General features: G+C 44.5%; 1 protein-coding gene across 2 annotated transcripts; it reads left to right on the top strand.

Annotated features, from left to right (window-relative positions):
• Window positions 1–1,533: 1,533 nt before the first annotated feature.
• Actg2 (actin gamma 2, smooth muscle) lies at window positions 1,534–23,874 on the top strand. Of its 2 annotated transcripts, XM_008852863.3 has the most exons (9): window positions 1,535–1,672; window positions 11,353–11,514; window positions 11,905–12,033; window positions 15,088–15,198; window positions 15,442–15,526; window positions 18,037–18,198; window positions 18,979–19,170; window positions 19,419–19,600; window positions 23,644–23,874. In XM_008852863.3, exons 2-9 carry the CDS (start codon window positions 11,389–11,391, stop codon window positions 23,785–23,787), a joined length of 1,131 nt encoding a protein of 376 aa, XP_008851085.1. In that variant the 5' UTR covers window positions 1,535–1,672; window positions 11,353–11,388; the 3' UTR covers window positions 23,788–23,874. The 2 variants fall into 2 exon arrangements, with proteins under 2 accessions (XP_029411845.1, XP_008851085.1); XM_029555985.1 differs by lacking the exon at window positions 11,905–12,033 and having other exon boundaries at window positions 1,534–1,672.
• The last annotated feature ends 178 nt before the right edge of the window (window positions 23,875–24,052 follow it).

The raw sequence follows: 24,052 nt of genomic DNA, 5'->3' as shown, positions 1-24,052 counted from the left end.
TCTTCCATGGTCCCCTGTAAGGAAATTTCTTAAAAATTTGAAAGACTCAAGAACACCACCTACAGTTCCTGAAATTTAATGAAGCCACTAAGCACTGAGACCAATGTTCAAGAGATGAGTGAATGGACCTCATGATGGCCAACCACAGGCTATCATGTGCTAACCTTTCAGAATCTTCTTTGTATGTTCTAGGGTACTCTTCATCCCCACCTCCCCTTACCTGAAATCTCTGTTTACTGGGAAGCCAGACCTGCACCAGCCACCAAAACTACCTAGAATGCCCTATGCCTGACCTATGCTCAATGCTTTCTTCCATCAAGGGTGGTTTTTCTGACATTCAGGTGTTGGGCCTGGCTATAAAAGACAGGTGACTGAGCCGCCCCAAGTTTCTGATTCAGTGGTCTGGGAAACCTGAGATGCTGCATTTGGACACATGTCCACATCCTGCTGGTGTTGATGCTGGTAGCTCATTCTTGGAAAACAGCTAAATTTGAAGATGGATTGGGATGGGGAAGGTCCATTGGGAAGCTGTGATGCACTCCAGGGCAGGCAGGTTTGGGTCTGAATCAGGGATGTGGGAATACATTGGTGACCACACCACAACAACCTGCGAGGGTACCCAGATAGCTGGGATGGAGGCACAGATGATTCTAGACTGGCTTCTTGCTTGATGGACTGAGAGGAGGTGCTCCAAAGGAAGAAACTAAGAAATGCAGCAGCTTTGAGGTAGAGGAGTCAGTTTCGGACAGCTGAGCATGAAGAGCTTACAGTCACCTGGATAGAGCTCTCCAATTGGCAACTGATCCTTTAGGTCTAGATCAGATGTGAAGTGTTGTTGAAACTAACTGCCACAGAGCTGGTAGTTGATCTGTGGGAGCTGAAACAGCTCCCTAGGGAGAGAAAAGTCAAAAGCATGGAACTCTGGAAACGTCTACATGCTTATGAGCCTGTCTAAGTATGCTCAGTCCTGAGGTGGGTTCCTTGGTCTGTAGGTCCCAGTACTGGGAGACTGGTGGAGGAATCCTGTAAGGAAAGGAGACAGGAGGGAGTAAAGACCAAGAGGAAGCTTAAGATGACTGCTGACCCCAGGGCAGCAAGACAGCAGGGCACATGGGAGTTCTTGCTAGGTACAGATGGATTTCCCCAGACCTTCAGCTGTCCTGGGCTTTTACCAGACAAAGCACATTGGCACTCATTTTGGGGGCACTGCATGAGTGTTCCAGGCAGACCCTTGTACAGCAGGCAACAGGCCTGAGGAAGGAGGTGGGGACAGAGGAGGCCCACTGCCATTCTTGGTGTGGTTCTGTCTCCCAGAGCACAGCCCTATCTGGCCTTGTTCAGGCAGCTTATAAGGCCTGGTGTGAGCTTTGTTTATGCAAGTACAGCCTAAAAGGAACAAATCCACAGCCCTGGGACTGTTACCACTTGAATCCTTTTTGCATACATTTTTCAGATGATAATTCACTCTACCCACCCTCTATCCACGCCCCCAAAGCCAGTTTATTGAAAAAAAACCCACCTTATATGGTAATATTGCTACCACACCGTCAGCTGGCCTTTTTAGGGACTCTGTTTAAAGAAGATCCGCCTCTGGGGTTTTATATTGCTCTGGTATTTCTGCCAAAGACACCGCTGCCCTCAGTCCCTTGGAGAACGACTTCTCACACCCTTGGTGAGTACTGTCTGGCTTCTGTACCCTCTTTCTTTCTGGGGTGGCCTGGCCTCCTTCATGCCTGAGGCACCTTCATATTGGCCTGGTTTCTGTGACACTGGTCCAGAGCACACATCACAGCCCTCAGTGGCAGTGGGGCTTAGAAGCACATGGCTGTCTCCTGGAAAAGGGCATTTCTGGTCATGGAGCATCATGGGGATGGAACAGCTTGGGGGCTGCTGAGGTGAGGTGCCTGTGGTCTCTACCTGTCTTGCTCTTCTTGTCACGGATCAGGATGTCAGGGAGGCTGTTCTGGGGAGACTTTGCAGAGAAGCAGTTCCTCTCAGGTATTTGGGTCAAAGTCAGTGATGGTTCTGGTATCCAGGAGACACCTGTGTGGGGAACTGGCAGGTATCTTCTTCCCTCTGCCTTGATTGGGGCGCTTTCTCCTTTGATTGTTCTGGCTGAGGTGAATGGAGAGTTTTCCTAGTATTTGAAAGACCCTAAGGTCATTGAGGGATGAGGAAAGGGGTGAGGAAGGAACAAATGTCCTGTGGCTTCCTAATGCTTCAGGGCTAGAAGACAGCTAGTGTGTTCTATGATGAGGCCATTGAAGTCCAGGGCAATAAAAAGCAACACGTCCAAAAGATGCATGCTTGCTAGTCATGGTGGCTTGTGCCTATAATGCAAGCATTTGGGAGGTTGGGGCAGGCAGATTGCTGAAAGCTTCAGGCCAGCTCGGGCTATAGTATGAGACCCCATCTCAAACAAAACAAAACAAAAACAACTCCCCCAGCTGTAAAGTAACCTGCCAAGGTCATCACCCCCTGAAACACACAACACACACACACACACACACACACACACACACATAGAGCAAGCACCAAGAATTAAGAGAGGACTGCCACCTTTGGACTCCCACATCGTCCACTGATAATGTCTTCACAGCTGGAGCAGGCTGAGGGTGGGATGCAAGATTTGAGACAGACAGCCCACTTCCTAGTGTTACTGTGTGACCTCAATTTCTCAATATGGCCAGGATCTGGCCTTCATTTCTCCCTCTCTCTCTTCCTTTTACTTTTTAAAAACTTTACTGACTTTCCACTTGATCAAAGTATGGGGTATTTTAACAGTATTATGCATATTTTTACATAGAAAACTTTACATAGCATTTCATATTATATTATATAATTATATAATTTTTGCTTTATTCTTTCAAAAATGTTTACATCCATTGGGCAAGGAATGCTTTTCATTAAATTACCAATATTAAATGCACTTAATCATTTTATATAGATTAAATCAAAGTAGCTAGTACTAACTTTTAGGCTTCTAAGAGGTAAAATATACATTTTGTACATGTGGCCTTCATTTCTCAAACTTAACCACTATGGAGGGTTTGGTAGCACAGGCCTATGATCCCAGCACTTGAGAGGTGGAGGCTGGAGGATCAAGTTCAGGGTCATCTTTGGCTGTGTATCAAGTTCAAGGCCAGCCTGGGTTATACGAGATAGTGTCTTAAAATAAAATAAGATAAAGAATCACAATGCAAGGGCTAGAGAGATAGCTCAGCAAAGAGCATTGACTGCTCTTGCAGGGGACATGGTTTGGTTCCCAGCACCCATATGGTGGCCAACAACCAATTCCAGGGGATCTAATGCCCTCTTCAAGCATTTGGGAGCATTGTACACACAGGTACACTTACAAACATACACACAAAACACTCATACACAAAAAAATAATGTTAATTAATTAGAATTAAGACAAGAACTGCAATGTAGTAGCTAAGTGTATGAAAGGGATGAAGCCTGGGAGAAGCTCATCATTTAAGCTGTAATCAGGGAAGGTTTGTGTATGTGTGGGTGCCTCAGAGAAGGGTGCCTGGGCTGAGCCCTGGAAAAGGATAGTTCTGGTCAAAAGAAGGAATTCAAGTGACTCAGCTCTACTCAATTTAGATCACAAAGAAAGCCACAGGAGAAGCAACTTTAAAGGAATGAATAGGTCAGTCCTTTGGTTTTTAGATGCTAAATTAAAGGATTGACAATGGGGCTGTGTAAAAGGGTGACTTAAAGGGTGACAGCAAGATTTATTCTATGGAGGAACTGCTCTGGATAGTGAGGGGACTGGTAACAGAGCAGAAGTGCTACTGCAGTGCACAGTGGTTGGCAGTGGTAGAAAGGAAGAATCAGAAGGGTTCTGATTGGGAGAGAAGAGCAAGATTGCAAGGTGCTGGCTGTGGGTCCTGGTGTGCGAGGCATGCCTCCTCTGAGTATGGCTCCAGGTAGAAACTGGTAATAAAAGCCAAGTTGGAAGAGCTGAGTTGGAATATCAGGGGCCATGGACTAGCAGGTGGCTAACTCAGTAGGTCTGGAGCTCAGGAGGGGGACCTAGCTAGGAGCTAAGACCCTGGATAGGAGGATGGGTGAGAGCCAGAAGAGAAGGTGGCAAGGGAAGATTCTTGAGGATCAGAAATGTGACCAGCAGCCTGGCACAGTAGGCCATACCTATAATCCCAGCACTGGGTAGGAAGGAGATCAGAAGTTCTGAGTCATCCTGACTACATTTTGACTTCAAAGCCAGCCTAGGCTACAAGAGACTCTGCCTTAAAACAACAATATCAATCAGTCAGTCAGTCAATCAATATTTCAAGCAGGCGTCTTTTCTTTTCCCAGACAGTATCTCACTATGTAGCCCTGGCTGGCCTAGAACTCAATATGTAAACCAAGCTGGCCTCAAACTCACTGAGATCCATCTGCCTCTGCCTCCAGAGTTCTGAAATTAAAGGTGTGTGCCACCTCGTCCAGTCCAGAAGTCATTTTTAATTACATGACTAGGCATGACCTGAGTGAAGAGACTCTGAAGTCAGTGTCAGTGGCCTCCCACTATGAGAATGTTTTCCCTGAACTGATTCCTCTCTGCCAGCTTCTGTGTGTCAGTCACCTTTCTAGTGCTACAGTGAATTACCTGAGATAATTAAGTTATAAACAGAAAAGGTTTATTTATTTATTTATTTATTTATTTATTTATTTATTTATTTATTTTTGGTCTTCTTGAGACAGGGTCTCCCTGTAGCCCCAGCTGTCCTGGAAGTCACTACATAGACCAGGCTGGCCTTGAACTCACAGAGATCCGCCTGCCTCTGTCCTGAGTGCTGGGATTAAAGGTGTGCACCACCACACCCGGCCAGAAAAGGTTAATTTTAACTGCCAGTTTTGGAGGTTCTGGTCCACAACTGAATTGGTCCCATTGCTTTGGGCCTACAGTGAGATGGCAGGACTTGGAGGGAACAGGTGGCAGGACAAAATTAGGGAGATAAAGATGGAGACTTGAGTTCCACACTCCCCTTCAAGGGCACACCCTCAATGAACCAAGGACCTTCCACTAGACTCCACCTTCTAAAGATGCCACCCTGGGAACCAAGCCTTAACATATAAGTCTTTGGGGACATCCCACATCCCAACACTAGCAGGAAGTTTCTGTGTCGGGCCAGGAACAGGTAATGCTAGGCAGACTGGCAGTTACTTTCCTGTCCCTTGAAGCCCTCATCCAAACTATACTCCAAACTGTCATTTGAAATCCCACCACCCAGAGCCCTTCATTTTGGGGATAGCACTTTCCACTAAAATGAAAATGTCTTGGGGAACTGGCACACATTCAAACTTCACCATTGATTTGTAAAATGGATTGTGTAATTCTTTCAGTGGGACCAGATCCATTTTGGGAATAAGTTTTGATAACTTACTGAGACTGAGAGATTAATAATAATTTTTGTTATTTGTGGTCCCTTTCAGTAGGGTTGGCACACTTTTTCTGAAGTGGGTCAGAGTGTACATATTTTAGACTTTCAAGACTGAAGGTCTGTCATAACTACTTTCAAATCTGCTACTGCAATAAAAGCAATCAAAGAGACTATGGAAATGAGCAGATATACCTGCATTCCATTAAAATTTGTAGGGGCCAGGTGAGGTGCTGTACACCTCTAATCTTAGCACTTGGGAAGAGGAGACAGAAGGATAAGGAGTTCAAAGTCATTCTTGGCGACATAGTGAGTTCAAGGCTAGCCTAGGGCTATATGAGACCGTATCTAAAAAATAAATAATAAATAATAAGGGAAAATATTTATAGACTAAAATTGAATTTCATATAATTTCACATGTCATGAACTACTAGCCTTTTCCTTCAACTATTTTTAGAAAATATGCCTCTTTTATTTTTAATTTTTATTTGATGTATTTAATTTTTATTTAATTTTATTTAAAAGCCTGTATTTGTGTGGGGTGTATGCATGTGTGTGCAGGCACACCAGTCCATGTGTGTGCATGTGGAGGCCACAGGATGGCATTGGGTGTCTTCCTCTATTGCTCTCCACTGGACTTTTTCAGACTGGGTCTCTCACTGAACCTGGAGCTCACTGATTCAGCTATCCTGATTGGTCAGTGAGCTGCAGTGATTCTCCTTTCTCCATCCTCCCAGCACTAGGATTATAGACCAGCCAGCAGCCACCCCCATCGCTTATATGGGAGCTGGGGATCTAAACTCAGGTCCTTATTACTTTCACAGCGAGGGCTTTTACCCAATGAACCATCTCTCCCAGTCTATACAGCACTTCCGTATCCTTGATTTTGTTTAATCCATCTTCTCCTGAGATAGATATGCCTATTTCTGTTTTGTAGAGGAGGAAACTGAGGGCCAAGGGAGGGAACTGGGCAGAGCTGTGGGAAGAGGGTCCCTGGGGAGAACAAGGACTGGCAAAGAAGAGGTGACAACAGAGCCAAACCAGTCCCTTTGGGGTGGCAAGGGTGGATTTTCACACTCCAGACCCCATTAAGCTCAGTGAGGGAACCCCTTATTTACACTCATTATGTCTGGTTTTTGGCTGCCTTGAGGGGAAGAAAAAAAAAACCTCAAATGTGTGTTTCTGACTGTGAGATTCTCGATGAAGCCCAGATGTGGTATGTGTTTAAATGGCCAGAACAACTGGCTTGGCTTCCCACAACACCAAGTAGTTGTGACTCCAGGAAACCATACAACTTTGGCTCTGGTTCAGCTAACATGCTCAACATCAGACCCAAATTACCAGAAAGGTTTAGAATGTCTCCTGACAGAGACATAGCAGGAGCCTGCCCAACACCATTCTCTAGGCCTCCAGCTTTCTCAGCTGCCTTCAGCACCATACTTCATCTCTGGCTCTGCCTTCAAAAAGATCTAAGTTCTTTAAGTGCTGTGCTGCAACACAAAGTTGCAAAGTTGCTTTGTGGATGCCTTGGTAGCCACACCACCTGAGAAACAAAGTCCAGGTCTCTGATTCTTCCGGAGGAGGGGGGCAGGAGGGAAATAGAAGGTTCACTGAAAAGCTAGAGCAGAGTAGCTGAGGATGTGGCCCAGTTGGTAGAGTGCTTGCCTAGCATGCACAAAGTCCTGTGTTTCATCCCAGCACTGAGTGTGGGGGTAATTCCAGCCCTCTGGAGGTAAAGACAAGAGGATCAGAAGTTCAAGGTCATTCTTTACTGCATAGGTAATTGGAGGAAGGCTAGGTTTCCTAGGGTCCATGAGACCCTGGAAAGAGAGGGGAAGGAGGAGGCGAGGAGGGAAACCAGGTTGGTAGCACAACACCTATAATTCCAGCACTTGAGAGGCTAAGGCAAGACGATTGGCATGAGTTAAAAGAGCCCAGCCTGGAGTAGGTAGTGAGACTGATTCAAAAAACTAAAACAAATTAAAAAGGGGAAAAAAGAAACAGAGGCATTTGAAATATAAATCTTATTGTGCTGAAGGGACCCTAGATGAGATGGTCACAAAGTGTGACTTTAAAGGCTGCTTTCCCCATAGGTGGACAACTGCCAGATCAGAGCAGCCGAACTATTCATTAGCCAGCTTGCGAAGAGAAAACCAAGTACATGAGGGCCCCAGAGGTAGAGCAGACTAGGTCTGGGAGGGGCCGACTATGTCATCCAAGATTTAGTGAGCATCTACTGTGTGCCAGATACTGAGTTAGGTATTGGGATAAACCTCATCTTGGCATAGGAGGAACTCAGAGGGTCACCAAGCAAGAAAAACAGAAACCCTTTTGTTCAGGCTTGAGCTGCCGATATCTCTGGGGAAGCACACAGAAGGAATCACCAAACAAGGAGAAGTTATGATTCTCTCCACTGCCATGGGGAGGATGGCATAGGCTCTGGCTTTGGATCTGTCCTGGATCATTGCCCAGCCTTCTCACCTTTTCCTGGCTAGGTCTCTGCCTGAGTTCTTTAACTTTTCTGAGTTTTTGTTTCCAAGTCTATAGAATGAGATTTAAAAATATATTGTCTTCTATTGTAGGTTTAAATAGATAATACTATTCATGTAAAGGGTCTCCCATTTTTAAATTAAAGATACATTTTGCCAGGCATGGTGGCTTATGTCTGTAACCTCAGCACTTAAGAAGATGAGGCAGGAGAATTGCTCCCAAGTTTGAGGCAAGCCTGTATATGATAAAAATGCATACATATGTATAGTAAAAAACACTACATTTCAATTGAACTTGAAGTTACTGAACACACTGTGATTCTTTATCTATAAAAAAGCAACTTGTACTTTTTGCATTGCATTAAATATTTTGCTTTCTCTATCGGATGGAGGTTTCTAACAATTCATTTACAAACCAACTAACTTATTCAATAACTTCTTTTCATCATTAAGATAATTCTCAATTCTAATAATTTTAAATAAAGCTGGGCCAGTGAGATGGCTCAATGGGTAAAGGTTCTTGCCACCAAGTCTGATGACCTGAGTTTGACCCTTGGGATCCACATGGCAGAAGAAAAGAACTGATTCCACGGTTGTCACCAGACCTCCATATGCACACTCACACACAATCAGCCAATCAGCCAACCAACCAACCAACCAACCAATCAATTAATAAACGGAATAAACAAAGCTGTGGGAGTTAGTAAGATGGCTCAATGGGTAAAACATTTGTGGCCCAAGACTAATGACCTGAATTCAATCCCCAGAACCCACATAAATGTGGAAAAAGAACCAGTTCCACAAAGTTTCCTCTGATCTCCACATATTCACAATGGCACCCCCCTTCATACATACAATAATATTATAAGGTTTATTTTATTTTTAATTGTGTGCATGTGTTGGGCAGGGTACATGCACATGAATGCAGGTGCCTGCAGAATCCAGAAGGTGTTAGATCCCCTGAAACTGGAGTTACAGGTAGCCGTGAGCTGCCTTACATGGGTACTGGGAACAGAACTCTGGTGGTCTGCAAAAGCAGTATGCACTCTTAACCACTGAATCATCTCTCTAACCTCTATTTTATTTTAATTTATGCATAAGTATGTGTTGTGTGTGTGTGTGTGTGTGTGTGTGTGTGTGTGTGCACATGTGAATGGGTGCCCTCATAGGCCAGAAGAGGATGGGATGGTGTTGGATTCCCTATGCCACAGCATGCTTGAAAGGCAAGTGCTTTGCTGCTGTGATTTTTTTTTTTTAATGTGTATGAGTGTATTGCCTGCATGTATGTGAGTGCATCCGTGTCATGCAATGCAGTGGAGGTCAGAAGAGGGCTTCGGATTCCCCTGGAACTGGAGTTAAGGGCAGTTCGTAGCTGCCATGTGGGTGCTGGGAATCAAACCTGGGTCCTCTGTAAAAGCAGTCAGTGCTCTTAACCGCTGAGCCATCTTGCCAGCCCTTCTTAAATATACCTCAGCAGGCTGGAGAGATGGCTCAGTGGTTAAAAATGCTTGCTGCTCTTCCAAATGACCAGAGTTCATTTCCTGGCACCCACTTTGGGCAACTCACAACCACCTGTAACTCCAGCTACAGTGTAACTCCAGCTTCAGGGGGTCTGACTTCCTCTGGCCTCCTGTCTTTCCTGCCTCTACCTCCCCCCTCTACAGCACTGGGCTTACAGGCACGTACATGGTCATGCCTGGCTTTTTATGTGGGTGCTGGGATCAGAATTCAGGTCCTGATACTTGTGAAGCCATCATTCTTACCCACTGAGCCTGAGCCATCTTTCTAGGCCCCCAGTGACTAGTCTGTCAGAACTTTGGGATATATATATATATCCACAAGTAGAAAATCATGGAAAATATATGGTATTGTTATGTATACATATATGTTCTTCTGTGTAACTTGCTGGTATCACTTGGAGGAATGGTGTGAAAATCTACTCACATGAGTTCACACTACTTTGCTCTTCCTAACTATAATATAGTATCCCATAATTTGGACATTTGAGTAGTTCTAAATTGTGCATCCAAATTGTATGTTGCCTTAAACAGGACTCATTCCCCACACCTTTGTCAACCCCTGTTATAGAATTTTGAATCTTAAAAATACACTTGGTGGGGGTTTGGGGGAAATAGATCAGTCAGTAAATTGCTTGCTGCAAAGCATGAAGACCAGAGTTCAATCTGCCAGAACCCAGAAGGGGTGGGACACATTTGTAATTCCAGCACTCAGGAGATGGAGACAGATGAATCTCTGGGGCTCACTGGCTAACCAGACTAGCCTATTTGGTGAACTCCAGGCCAATGAAAGACCTTGTCTCAAAAAAAAATGTTGGATGCACCTGAGGATGTCATTTAAGGTTGTCCTCTAACCTCCACAAACGTGTGCACATCCATAGACACACACGTATACACACACACGTACACACCCCCCAAAAATATACATGATGAGTGGAAGATGATTTTATTTAATTTGCTAGAGAGACTGAGTGTTGGGTATTTGCCCTTCCTTCTTTGTCCCTTGTCTAGTAATTGCCTTTATTTTCCTTTGGGGCTATCTACTTTCTTACTGACTTGGAGGAATTCTCTCTATATTATAAATACTAATCCTGTTTTAGGCACATTGTAAAATTTCTCAACTCCTTTCCTAACCTTTCAATATTCCCATGATTCCACTGGATGAAAGTTTTGTAGCTATTTCAAGTCTTTAAAATGAAGTGTACTGTTTGGTTGCTTGCCATGACACAGTGCCATAGATTAGGGATTTTAAGGAAAGAAATTTGTTTCTAACTGTCCTGGAGACTTGGGTCGAGCTCCTATCAGCAGGCTCCTCCTCAAAGCTCCTTCCCTGGCTTGTAGATTGGCTGCCTTCTGGCCATATCTTCACATAGTCCACATTCTGTATGCATCTCTGTTCTAATTTTCTTCTTCTATAAAGGCATCACTGTATGGGATAAGCCATATTAGAGACCAGCCACATTGGATGTATAACCTCATTCTAAATTAGTTACCCTCTGTAAAGACCTTTCTCCAAATTTCATCACATTCTGAGGTAGTGGGAGTACTGAGGTACATTTAACATATGAATTTTGGGGAACACCACTCAGTGCTTAGCAGTTGAGTAGGAGGCAGAGGAGTGGGACACTTTTAAGCCCAGTATTGAGGAAATAGAGACAGGTGAATCCCTAGAATTCCATGGCTGGCTAGGCGAGCCTATTTGGTGAGCTCCAGGCCAATGAGGGACCCTGACTCAAAAAAAAAAAAAAGGATGCACCTGGGAAATGACTCCCAAGGTGTCCTGGGTGTCTGAATGTATGTACATGTAATAGAAGACTTCCAGAGACTAGATAGCCAGGCCCGTAACTGTCTCTCCTGGAATAAGACCCCAGTTGAAAGTAGTCAAATCCCAGAGCCACAAAGACTGTTTCCAGCATGACCTGACAAGTGGCTGATGCTCTTTTCTCCTTCAACCCAAAGGTGCTCCAGCCCCCAGATCACTCAGCCACACCCACCATGTGTGAAGAAGAGACCACTGCACTCGTGTGTGACAATGGCTCTGGTTTGTGCAAGGCAGGCTTTGCAGGAGATGATGCCCCCCGGGCTGTCTTCCCCTCCATCGTGGGCCGCCCTCGCCATCAGGTGTGTTTTCTGAATCCAAGGCTATCACTAGAAATGCACATTGCAGGACCTGCACTATAGAGAAACTACACTGATGTCTCTCTCCTCTCTCTCCTCCCTCTCTCTCTCAATATATATATTTACATTTATATAGATAGGTATATATCTATATCTATCTATGAATGGGCTTTGTTCTTGATCAGAAAACCACATGGTCTTAGGAGACACCAGCCCACAAGAAATCCTCTATTTCCACTTCCTGTGTTTGCCCACCCTTGTTTCCTGTTGTCCTGTTTCCAGGGAAGGGCTCTTTCCTTATCTTATCCCTTCTTCAGGACATTCCACTGACTGAATCTGTGTGTGGAACCCACAACCAATTTGCTTCTCTCACCTTTTCTTTTTGCATTCCAGGGTGTGATGGTAGGGATGGGCCAGAAAGACAGCTACGTTGGGGATGAGGCTCAGAGCAAGCGGGGGATCTTAACTCTCAAATACCCCATTGAGCATGGCATCATCACCAACTGGGATGACATGGAGAAGGTATCTGGACCCTCTATGTACTTGCTTTAATAATATTTTGTTTTGTCCCTCCTATCCCATAGCTCTCTGTGCCCTGTCAACTCTTACTCTGAAATGTTTCTCATATTCCTCTGTTCCTTTTTTTCATCCCCTAGGTCATTTCCAGCCTAGGCCACCAACCTCTCTCTCTGGACCACTACAGTGGCTTCCTGCAGCTTTCTTTGCCCCTGCCTTTACTTACCCAATCAATTTTCTATGCTGCTGAAAAGCTTCTCTTTCTAAAACATCTGCTTCTGGAAGGTAGCATGAACAGCAGGCTCCTTGTCCCTGCCTGTAACATCCTCAAGGACCTGGCCCTACCCCAAATACAGCCCCCTCCTCTACTGCAGCAGCCTCCTCTGCTGTAGCACTTGCTCTAGTCAAGGCTCAGCCCTTGTTTGACATGCGGGCACTGGGGCTAGAGAGATGGTTCAGTGATTAAGAGCACTTACTGTTCTTGCAGAATACCCAAGTTTAATTCCTAGCAATAATGTGGGGTGTCTCTTTTCCAGAAGGAAAACAGCTTCTCCCTTTTATATTTGTCTTGCCATGACCTCCAGTAGGGGCACTGCTACTGTATTATTATGATTATCTAATACAAATATTAAGTAGGACTCCAGAGGTTCTACAAGCTTTATTTTAAATATTTTATTTTTATTTTTTATGTGTATGAGTGTATTGCCTGCATGTGTGTGAGTGCATCCATGTCATGCAATGCCTCAGAGGTCAGAAGAGGGCTTCAGATTCCCCTGGAACTGGAGTTAAGGACGATTCATAGCTGCCATGTGGGTGCTGGGAATCGAACCTCTGCAAGAGGTTCCTCTGCAAGAGCAGTCAGTGCTCTTAACCGCTGAGCCATCTCTCCAGCCCCTGGAAGCTTTATTTTAAAAAGCAGGAGGCAGGGCAGTGATAGAATCAGGTATGTGAAATGCTGGCAGAGCCTTTTGGAGGTTCTGAGGGACTTTGCTGACAGTTGTCTGAGAGTTCCTGCTTCTGCTATGACAGTCTTCTGAACTGTAACAGAGAGTACATTGAGCAGACCATGATGAGGAATGAAGGGTATTGATCTGAAATCTGCAATCTACTGACAGCTCCTCCACATTCTCAGTTTCATTGCTCTGGATGTCAGCTCATCTGTATTATGATAGTTTTCTCATTACAGAGAGGAGCAGGTAAGATGTTGGAGTAAACAGCAAAGAGACCTGGGTGCAAATCCCCCAGCCTTAGTTGATTCATATGTGGAGATTAAAACCCTTTCTTAGATACAAACCTAGTGTAACCCCCAAGAATATGGATCACTGCTGAAGAAATGACACGTTATTCACACATATCTCCCAGTACTGAATTTGAGAACTTAAGAAACAAAATATTTTCTCACAGCAGTGACAATGTATGAACTCTTTAAAGGAACCCCTAAGCATATATATGTACCTCAAAAGAAAACCTAAATAGTAATAAGACATCAAATCTCCTCAAAATAATTTATACATTCATTGCCATTCCAATAAAAACTATGCAAAAATAATGATGAAGTGTGTTTACAGAAATAAATAGGCAAGATTTATGAGGACAAAATGAGCAAGATAAATTAAGGGGAGACTTGTCATATCCAAGTTCGAAAATAAAACATGAGTTCTAAAAAGTAACAGGGCTGGTAAGATGACTCAGCAGGTAAAGTCATTTGCCACCAGGCCTGACAATTCAAGCTCAATTTACAAGACCCACATGCTAAAAGGATAGTACTGGCCCCAACAAGTTGTCCTCTGATAGTGCGCCCTCCCACCCCAAATAGTAAATAAATGTAACTTTAAAATATAAACAAATAGGGGATGGAGAGATGGCTAAGCTGTTAAAAGCAGTGGCTACTCTTGCAGAGGACTAGGTTCAATTACCAGCACCCACATGGTGGCTAACAACTGTCCGTACCTCCAGGTCCAGGAGAACCCAAAATATTTATTTAAATGTTTTTAAATAAAAATATTTAAATATTTAATATTTAAATATTTTTTTAAAAGAAAGAAACCAAAGCTCCATGTCCCTGACACAATTTGCCCTCTGTACTAAAAAGTCCCATCTGGTTCTCTTGGAGCACTGAAGAGGGACATGGGGTGGGGAACTTCCCTTAAAGCAGAGGTTCTGATATAGGATGGATTTGGCCCCCCTCCAGGGGGACATATGGTAATGTCTGGGGATACAACTAAATGTTGGTCACATTTGAGACCAACATATTTGTTGGAAAGAAACCCCTGGAACCCAGTAGACAGAGATAAGGAGTGCCATTAACCTTCCCTTGGTGCACACCACCACCTGAGCCAACCTTAACGTGTCACACTACTGAGATGGAGAAACACTGCTCAGAGAACCAGCCTCGTCAGCAGTAAGTAGTGAGAACTGGGTCCAGGCATGACTGTGAGGGTTCCAGCAGGAGATAGCACACACTTTTGATGAGGCTGACTAAATGAAGAAACAGGGGTGTGAGCAGGATTAAGGCAGACAGAAGGGGATTAATACCAGCTACCATGGGAGTTCCTATACCCTGAAAACTGAGGGGTTCCAGGTAGGAAGAGTGTCCCTGGAGCCCAGTGAGACCTGGCATCCTGGAAAAGGAGTCACCAGCAGGAGGTGTGTTTATGGAGGGCCATGCCATAGCCAACAGAAATGTCCTGGCTTTTCTCCCCTCCTACTGTCTAATCTGATAGTGTCATCCATCAACCAAACACAGCTAGAAAGCAATGAGCATGAGTGCTGGCTCCCCAAAGGCACGAAACAGCAGGAGAAGAGTGAAGAGGAAGGGTCAAATGAAAAAAAAATCAGCTTATCAGTATATTAGCTCCATTTCTGGCCTGCCTGAAGTCCTACTGAAAGGGAACAGACTTTCTCCATGTCCATCAGCAATCCCCAGGGCTGACCATTCTCTCCAGATCGACCCTGTCTCATGCAGCACTTGGACACCCTCCCCCAGCGTGGGTGTGCCAGTCATATTTTTCCGGCCTCCTGGGGAGTCTGCTAGGCTCACTTGGCTTTTGTCCTAACCAGATCTGGCACCACTCCTTCTACAATGAACTTCGGGTAGCACCAGAAGAACACCCCACCCTGCTCACAGAGGCTCCGCTAAACCCCAAGGCCAACAGGGAGAAGATGACCCAGGTAAGAGCCAGGAAGACTTTAGCGCAAGAAAGTAGTTTGGGTACTTCCTTTCATACACCAATGCAGCCAAATGTTTTGAAGACCGGCTGTATGTGTGGCCCATCAAGGCAGGCCCTGTGGGAATGGGATAAAAGACCATTGAATTGGCATAGTTCTTGGCCTTAATTAAATTACAGACCATTCTATAGTCCAGGAGACACTGTGATTTTTGCAAATACTTGATACTCCTTATTGTCCTTTCAGATCATGTTCGAAACCTTCAACGTCCCTGCCATGTATGTCGCCATTCAAGCTGTGCTCTCCCTCTATGCATCTGGCCGCACCACAGGTTGGTAGAACTGAAATCCATTCCTTTTCTGATTGTGTTCTTCACGATTGTTCTTTCCCCCCTTTCACAGAGTTGGGGGGCAGCCTATCCACAGACAAGTGGTCTTGGAGGACACTGAGACAAACATACTTGGATTTGAAATGGGGCTGGAGAGGCAACCCCACTTTGAGATAATTTCTCAGTGAGTTCAAACAACACATGACAATTTACCAATACAATGTACCAGGGGAAGTAGGGACAAGGTGAGCTTCTGTAGACTCCTTCTCAAAAGATCAAAGGAGACATCCAACGCTCAGGAGGAAATGTATAGGAATGACAGGTGGGAATGTCCACAGGGAACAATGAGTTCACTGAGCTTGCTTGTATCTCAGTCAGAAAGAATTTACATAAACCATAGTTGCCCCATGCAGCAAACAGCTGCTTCCTCATGGTGGTCATTCCAGGGGCTTAGACACATGCCCTCAGTGCAGTGCTTTTGCCTCATAAACAGTAGAACCTGCAATAATGGATGTAGAAGCACGTGGCCTTGCTAGAGAGGATGCTCAGGAAAAAAGAGAAGCAGCAATCCTCAATGGGGACTAGAGTGTTTCCATAAATACTGTTCAAAACTCATTCATTCAGATGGTCACTGGTTTACCTGTGCATTCATCCTTCAGAGGTTTGCCATTGCTACCATAGACCCTGTATCAAACCATAGGCACATTAAAAAATAAGACAGTTCCTGCCACTGGGGGGCTAAACAGTTCAGTGAGAAGGTAACAAAAGCTAAAGCTGATTTCACAACAAGTGATGAGGACAGGGAGAAGGAAATGCATGCCGTCTGCAGTTCAGTGCCCCAGACTTCACACTTGATTTTTATGTTACAAATGTCGCATGAACTGGACACACAGCAACCATCGTATTCATTCATTTTTTTATTTTATTCTTATTAGGGGGAGAGGTGGGAGGGGGGAACTTGTGAGGCAGTGTCTAAGAGACCAGAAAAGGGCATTGGATCACCTAGAGCTGGAGCTACAGGCAATTATGAACAGTCTTATGTAAATGCTGGGAACTGAACATGGGTCCTCTGGAAGAGCAACAAGTACTCAACCACTGAGCCATCTCTCCAGTCCTCCTTTATTTATTTAATCTACCATTTCTCTATTATCAGACCTTAAGTTGGCTCTAATTTTTACTATAGAATATGCTGTGACCAAAATCCTGATACACAGGCTGGAGGTGTAGCTAAGTTGGTAGAGTGCTTCCATAGCACACAAGAAGTCCTGGGTTCAATCCCTAGCACCACATAAACCAGGTGTGGTAGCACATACCTGTAATCTAAGCACTTTGGAGGTGAAGGCAGGAGGATCAAGGCCATTCTCAGCTACATATTGAATTAAAGGCCATCCTGGGATACAGGAGGCCTTGTCTCAAAAAAAAAAAAAATCCTTATGCAAGAACAAGTTACTGGTTTATGAACATTTATTTTCTTCTGGCCCTTAATGAACCATTTAATTAGGTCTAATACTATCTTGGTTAATTCTTACGGGTCTTCTAAATATAAAACAATGACATTTGCAAATAATGTCAATTCTGTTTCTGCTTGGTAAAGGTACTCAGTTTTATTTTCTGCCTTAAAGCACCTTGAGCAATATTAGACAGTAATGTTGACATTATAGTGTTTCCTCATCAGTTACGTGGCTGTCAGATCAAGATATTTATTTTGAGACAGTCTCACTTTGTAGGTCAGACTAACTTTAAAACTTGAGATCTTCCTGCCTCATCTTCCTGAGTGCTAGACTTATAGGTATATGCTCCCCCACACCAAGCTCCAAGAGGCATTTCTTATGTTGAAAACTGTTCCTTCCTAAAAAACTAAGTTTCATTATGTTAGCCATTTTCAAGTTGGCTGGTTTTCAAAGCTTCTTCCATATATTACATTCTGACTTTAGGTACATTTGTGTTACTTGGTAGAGTACTTGCTTAGCATGCAATCTTCCTTAAAAAATGTGCAGTCTAGGGGCTGGAGAGATGGCTCAGTAGTTAAGAGCACTGGATGCAGAGGACCCAGGTTTGGTTCTCAGCACTTATATGGTGGCTAACAACTATCTACAACTCTAGTACCAGGGGATCTGATTCCATATGCACATGGTGCACTTGTATAATGCCTGCATTATATAATGCAGGCAAAACACACACACACACATTTAAAAGGCAAATGTGCATTCTAAAAATGAAGGAATGTGCAATCTAGATTTAATGCAAACTGACAAGTGTACATTATATGTATGTGTTTCAAGGCACACAAGAAAAGGAGACATGATACTTACCTTCCAGAAGCCTATAGTCTCATTTAGCACGTATGCATACACACACACACACACACACACACACACACACACGATCACTGAAGATTCTCAAGGTGGATTTTCTTAACTACTAAAGGAAAATATGATAGTGAAAGATCCTTTGCTAACAAATCCCAGAAATAGATGAAAGATGAGAATGAGATTTGTTCTCTATGCCCACAGGCATCGTCTTGGATTCAGGGGATGGTGTCACCCACAATGTCCCCATCTATGAGGGCTATGCACTGCCCCATGCCATCATGCGCCTTGACCTGGCTGGCCGGGACCTCACGGACTACCTCATGAAGATCCTCACAGAGAGAGGCTATTCCTTTGTGACCACAGGTATCTGACCCTTTCCTGATTCTGATTTGAGCTCAAAACAAAATCTGATCTGGAACCAGAAGGTCTCAAGAATGATGAGAATGCTGTGGTTCTGTGACCTCAAATTGTCTTGGGGTGAACTGGAACACTAAGTTTCAATGTTAAGACAGCCTTATTGAAGAAGGAAGGTTCCCAATGAAGATGCTCTGGGAAGGACAAGGCCCAGGGCTTCTAGCTCCCTTGTGTAGTACTCTGTCCAGCCTTCCTTAGGCCTTTCTCAGCATTCTTCTTCCCCAGCACCTGCTGTCTCAGGCCCAGTAGTTTCAACAAGGTTGAGCTGTACTGAAGATCTGGTGATACATTTTGCTACCTAAAGGTGTCTGTGTTATCTGTGGGGACAAAATGTTATGAAAGAGATCTGAAATGAGAGGGGGTCACAAAACCAACCCAGGTAAGAGGAGCTTTTAGGTAGGGACCTTCTAGATTCTGTCAGATCACCAGGGATAAGTTCATGTCTACCATGGGAACATGTCCTGTAAGAGCTCCAGGACTGTAGCCTTGTCATGACAGCAATAAGGGAATATCCCACATATACTTACTTTAGAATCAAGGTTTTGAATTCCTGCTTTAGAAATGGGAGTGAAACACTTAACCCAGTGTGGAGAGAGCCTTGACTCTCTTCAGGCCAATTCTACCCTTGTTCTAAGACTGAATTCAAAGTATACCAAAGAAAGTTTCAAGGAGATTGTGTAGCTCAACCAAAGCCCAGGATCCACTTTTTATTATTTCTGTTCCTTCTAGCGGAGAGAGAAATCGTGCGAGATATCAAGGAGAAGCTGTGTTATGTGGCCCTGGATTTTGAGAACGAGATGGCCACAGCAGCCTCATCTTCCTCCCTGGAGAAGAGCTATGAGCTGCCTGATGGGCAGGTCATCACTATTGGCAATGAGCGCTTCCGCTGCCCCGAGACCCTCTTCCAGCCTTCCTTCATTGGTGAGGTGCTGCCTAGAGTCCCTGCTCACTGACCCAGAGGACAGGGTGGAGGGGTACAGGATGGAAGGGTACAGAGTAGAAGGGTATAGGGTGAGGAGTCAGGGCAGAGGGGTACAAGATGGAAATGTGCAGGGTAGATGAATACAGGGCAGAAGGACGCAGGATGGAGGGGCAGGGTGAGGTGCAGTGCAGAGGAGTGGGGGAGGTTTGGAAAGAGAAACACTTGGAATCATTGTAACCTCCCCAAGGTATGGAGTCTGCTGGAATTCATGAGACAACCTACAATTCCATCATGAAGTGTGACATTGATATCCGTAAGGATTTGTATGCTAACAATGTCCTCTCTGGGGGCACCACCATGTACCCTGGCATTGCCGACAGGATGCAGAAGGAAATCACAGCCCTGGCCCCCAGCACAATGAAGATCAAGGTAAGTTGGGTCTTGTCCTACTTCCCTTTTGCTGTTCTTTAAAGAAAGACCTATCTGGGAGATGCTGCAGGGTCCTGGAGCTTGGCAGACTCCAGGCTTGAATTATCCTGGTCTGCAGTCAATTGCATCTTGGGGGATTATGTTTCTTGGGCAATGATGGGCTAAAGATACGCTTAGCATGGCTAAGCCAATAATAGCATGCATATCATATGAGAAGGAATGGAAAGAATTTGAGCTAAAAACTATATTAAAGGAGACAAGGGGGAAATCAGGAGAGAAAAAAAGAAAGAAGGAAAGGAAGGGAAGGAAGGGAGAGAGGGAGGGACGGAGGGAGGGAGGGAGGGAAAGGAAGGGTGGAAAGGAGGGAAAGAAGGAAAGAAGGAAGGGAGGGAGGGAGGAAAGGGAGGAAAGGAAGGAAAAGAAAGGAAGGAAGGAAAAAAGAAGGAAAGAAAGAGAAAGAAAGAATTGATTGTCTGGGGTTTTTTGTTGTTGTTGTCTTTGTGTTTTGTTTTGTTTTTTGAGACAGGGTCTCCCTATGGAGCACTGGTTGACCTGAAACTGATGTAGACCAGACTGGCCTCGACTCAAAGAGATCCACTTGCCATTCAAGGAAGAAGGAAGGGAGAAAAGAGAGGTCAGTGGGACAGCAGGAGGCAGAGAGATGTAACAGGAGCATCTGCACAGCCAGGGTCCACTGTCAGGGGCCTGGCACGTCCCAGAGGAGGTGCAGTGTGGGAAGTAGAGGAGGTGGATGAGATGGATGCCTGTGTCAACCATTTCTAGCACTGAAATCTGGAAGATTCCAAAGCCTTCCTCCCATCCCTCCTGAGCCTGGTCTCTAGCCCCTCCTTCTGGTCTGTTCTTCCTGTCCATCTCCAGTGGAAACTGAGATATCTTTGGGCCTTTTAGCACATACTCTGTTCCAAAGGCCAAAAATATCAATAGTATTTGGGAGTTCTTATCTAACCCCTTAAAAATTTTAGGGTTACCTCTTCAAGGGGGGGATATGAGAGCAGCAAAAAGCTCCATTAAAAAAAAGGGAGGAAGGAAGGAAGGAAAAGAAGGAAAGAAAGAGAAAGAAAGAAAGAAAGAAAGAAAGAAAGAAAGAAAGAAAGAAAGAAAGAAAGAAAGAGTGGCTGGGGTTAAAGATGGCTCACTAGTTAAGAGTGCATGCTGTTCTTCAGAAGGATCCAAGTTCAGTTCCCAGGACCCACATAGGGTGGCTCACAACCACATATAACCCCAGCTCTGGGGATCTGATGTCCTCTTGCCTCTACAGACACTTGCATACATGTGCAAATACACACAAATACACACACACACACACACACACACACACACACCAGAGTGGTGATACTATATAGTCTCATTAAGTTTTAAAAATGGCTTGAGGAGGGGTTGGGAAAATGGCTCAGGCTCAGTCAGCAGAGTGCTTGCCATGAGCTCAAGGACCTGATTACACATCTGCAATGCTCACATAAAAAAAGTGGGTGCAAGCCAGGCATAGAGGCACACACCTTTAGTTACAGCACTCATGAGGCAGAAGCAGGCAGATTTCTGTGAGATCAAGGCCAGCCTGTTCTATACAGTGGATTCCAGGCCAACTGAGGCTATAGAGACCCTGTCTCAAAAATAAAGGTGGTAGAGCATACCTGTAATCCAAGCATAAGGAGGGAGAGACAGGTGGATCCCAGGAGCTCAATAGCCAGTCAGTCTAGCTTAATCAGTGAGCTCTGGATCTCTAGATTCAGTGAAAGACTGTCTTAGAAAATAAGATAGGGAGAGATTGAGGAAGATACCGAATGTTGACCTTTGGTCTCATGCACATACATATCTATGTGCACATGAACATACACACATGTAAACAAAACACACATAGGATGATGGAGGTGGAAAGTTCTAAAGAGGGAGTGTGTGGCCACAGGACTCGCTGTCACTTCAAACTCCCAGAGACATTCTCTGTCCCTTTGAGGCAGTTTTCATCTACTGACCATTGTGGCTGCAGCCTTCCCCACACTGGTTCTCAGCAGGGTACATTACCTGAGCAGCCTTGATAGAAAGGAATTCCACTATCCACCACTTTTGCCTGGCTTCTGGTATCCAAACAATCATACAGATCTTTTAAAGACTTCTGGGGGACCTTCCTGTTAAGAGATTTTTAAAGGGTTGAGGGCTGGAGCAATATCTCAGCAAGTAAGGGTGACTGTGGCCAAGCCTAAGGACCCAAGTTTGATTCCCAGGACCCACATTGTGGAAGGAGAGAACTTACTCCTACAGGTTTTCCTCTGATGTCCACACTCATACATCATGGCACATGTGCATCTACACCCACACCCAACACAAAATAATAGATAGATGATGATGATGATGATAGATAGATAGATAGATAGATAGATAGATAGATAGATTAGATAGATGATAGATAGATAGATAGATAGATAGATAGATAGATAGATAGATAGATAGATAGATAGATAAACAGATAGACTGATAAGAGTTGAGAGACAGATGTGGTAATGTATACCTCTAATCTCAGACCTAAAGAGGTTGAGGCAGGAGTTTGAGCTCATCCTTGACTACAGATCTGCCTGCCTCTGCCTCATGAGTACTGGAACTAAAGGCATGCACCACCACGCTTGGCTTCCACCCACTTTTTTTTATGTGGATGTTGAAGATGTGTACTCAGGTCCTCATGAGTTCGAGGCAAGCCTGGACTACATGAGACCCTGTCTCAAAAAAAAAAAAAAAAAAAAAAAAAAAAAACTTCAGACCTTTTAAAAACTGGGAAATTAGCTGAAAAGTCATGGTCTTTCTGGATCCATTTTTAGTTGGAGTTCAAAGTTGTTTGATACAATAAGCAATTTATGAAGGCTAAGCTCAGGACTCCCATAGAAAGGATGAACACTGTATGAGGGTCTGAGTAGACTGGCTTAGAGTTGAAAATGGAATCAGCTCATCCCAAAGTATCCACATATCCAAACCCTAGGCAAGGACAGAACATTGTTTGTCCTACTGATGTTGGGTATTGGTCAGCTATTGCAGAGTAAAAAACCCATTATGAAATCTCAAAGGCACATAACAATAAGCATAGTTGCTCATATATCTACAGGTCAACAGAAAGTCAGCTGATCAGGGCCAGGCAGCTATACACATCTGCTCAGCTCAGGTCAAGCTCTACACCTCTAATTATGTGGCTGAGGATGAAGGGCCAGCAGCCCCTCAAGGGAAGCTCTTCTTATGAAAAAGAGAGAGGCATGAAGTACAGCCAACCATGCAAGCACATTTTGACTCCTGTTTATGTCACAGTTGTTAATATCCCATTGAACAAGGTGAACAAATGGTCCAGCAGCCTAAGTCACAGGATAGAATGCTGTTCCCATAGAGGAGATTGGGGAGTGAAAATTTTGAGCAATAATCTAATTGTCTACCATGTTTATCCTATTTATTTCTGACTGTGGAGGCTGCCTTTTCCTGGAGCAAGCTGAGATAGTTCCTGATTTCTGGTCCTTCTTGAATTTATTTTTATTTTATGGTTATAAGTGGGGTTTTGGGGGGCTTTTTTTTGTTTTGTTTTTTGTCTTTTTGAGACAGGTGACCTGAACTCACTTATGTAGACCAGGCTGGCCTTGAACTCACAATGATTTGCCTGCCTCTGCCTCCCGAGTGCTGGGATTAAAGGCATGTGCCACCACGCTCAGCTGGTTATAAGTGTTTTACATGTATGTAAGTGCACTGGAATCGTGAGATGTTTGAAGAGGCCATAAAGAGGGCATCAGATCCCCAGGAACTGGAGTTACAATTGCTAGCTGGGAACTGAATCCAGATTGTCTGGAAGAGCAGCCAATGCTCTTAACCACTGAGCCATCTCTTTAGCCTCCATATTTTTATTTTTTAATTTTGAGAAGGGGCCTTGTGTTGCCTGGCTGACTTGGAATTCCTGGGCTCATGTGAACACACAGGACCAACATGGACCCTACTGCTTTGCCCATCCTTTTGTGACTGGTCTTGGTGCCTCAGTCACTCACCACATTTGTTTTTTGCAGATCATTGCTCCACCTGAGCGGAAGTACTCAGTCTGGATTGGAGGCTCCATCCTGGCCTCCCTCTCCACCTTCCAGCAGATGTGGATCAGCAAGCCAGAGTATGATGAGGCTGGGCCCTCCATTGTCCATAGAAAATGTTTCTAAAGTCAGAGAGGGTTCTCTGGGAATCCTTTGGGAATCCTCTCAAAACTGCTGTTACCAGCCATGAAACATTAAAACCTGCAAGTCTTACTTCTCTGTGCCAGGCTCTGTTGTTCTTAGGTTCTATGATTACCTGAACCAAAATGCCAAGGGCTTTTCAAACACATTATTATTTTTTAATTCTATATGTGTACATCTATGTGGGGGTATGTCTACATGCATACAGGTGCCTGTGCAGGCCAGGGGAGACCATCAGACCCCCTGAAGC

This window comes from Nannospalax galili, unplaced genomic scaffold (genome assembly GCF_000622305.1).
Source record: "Nannospalax galili isolate Female #2095 unplaced genomic scaffold, S.galili_v1.0 scaffold527, whole genome shotgun sequence".
Classification (NCBI taxonomy): Eukaryota; Metazoa; Chordata; class Mammalia; order Rodentia; family Spalacidae; genus Nannospalax; species Nannospalax galili.
This window is presented reverse-complemented; position numbering and strand designations above follow the sequence as displayed.

Bases quoted from the DNA above. Each gene is read 5' to 3' on its own strand.
- Actg2 (XM_008852863.3), top strand. From the start codon at position 11,389: ATGTGTGAAGAAGAGACCACTGCACTCGTGTGTGACAATGGCTCTGGT. The intron at 11,515-11,904 runs GTGTGTTTTCTG...TTTGCATTCCAG, and splicing joins TGGGCCGCCCTCGCCATCAG to GGTGTGATGGTAGGGATGGG. The intron at 18,199-18,978 runs GTATCTGACCCT...TGTTCCTTCTAG, and splicing joins CTATTCCTTTGTGACCACAG to CGGAGAGAGAAATCGTGCGA.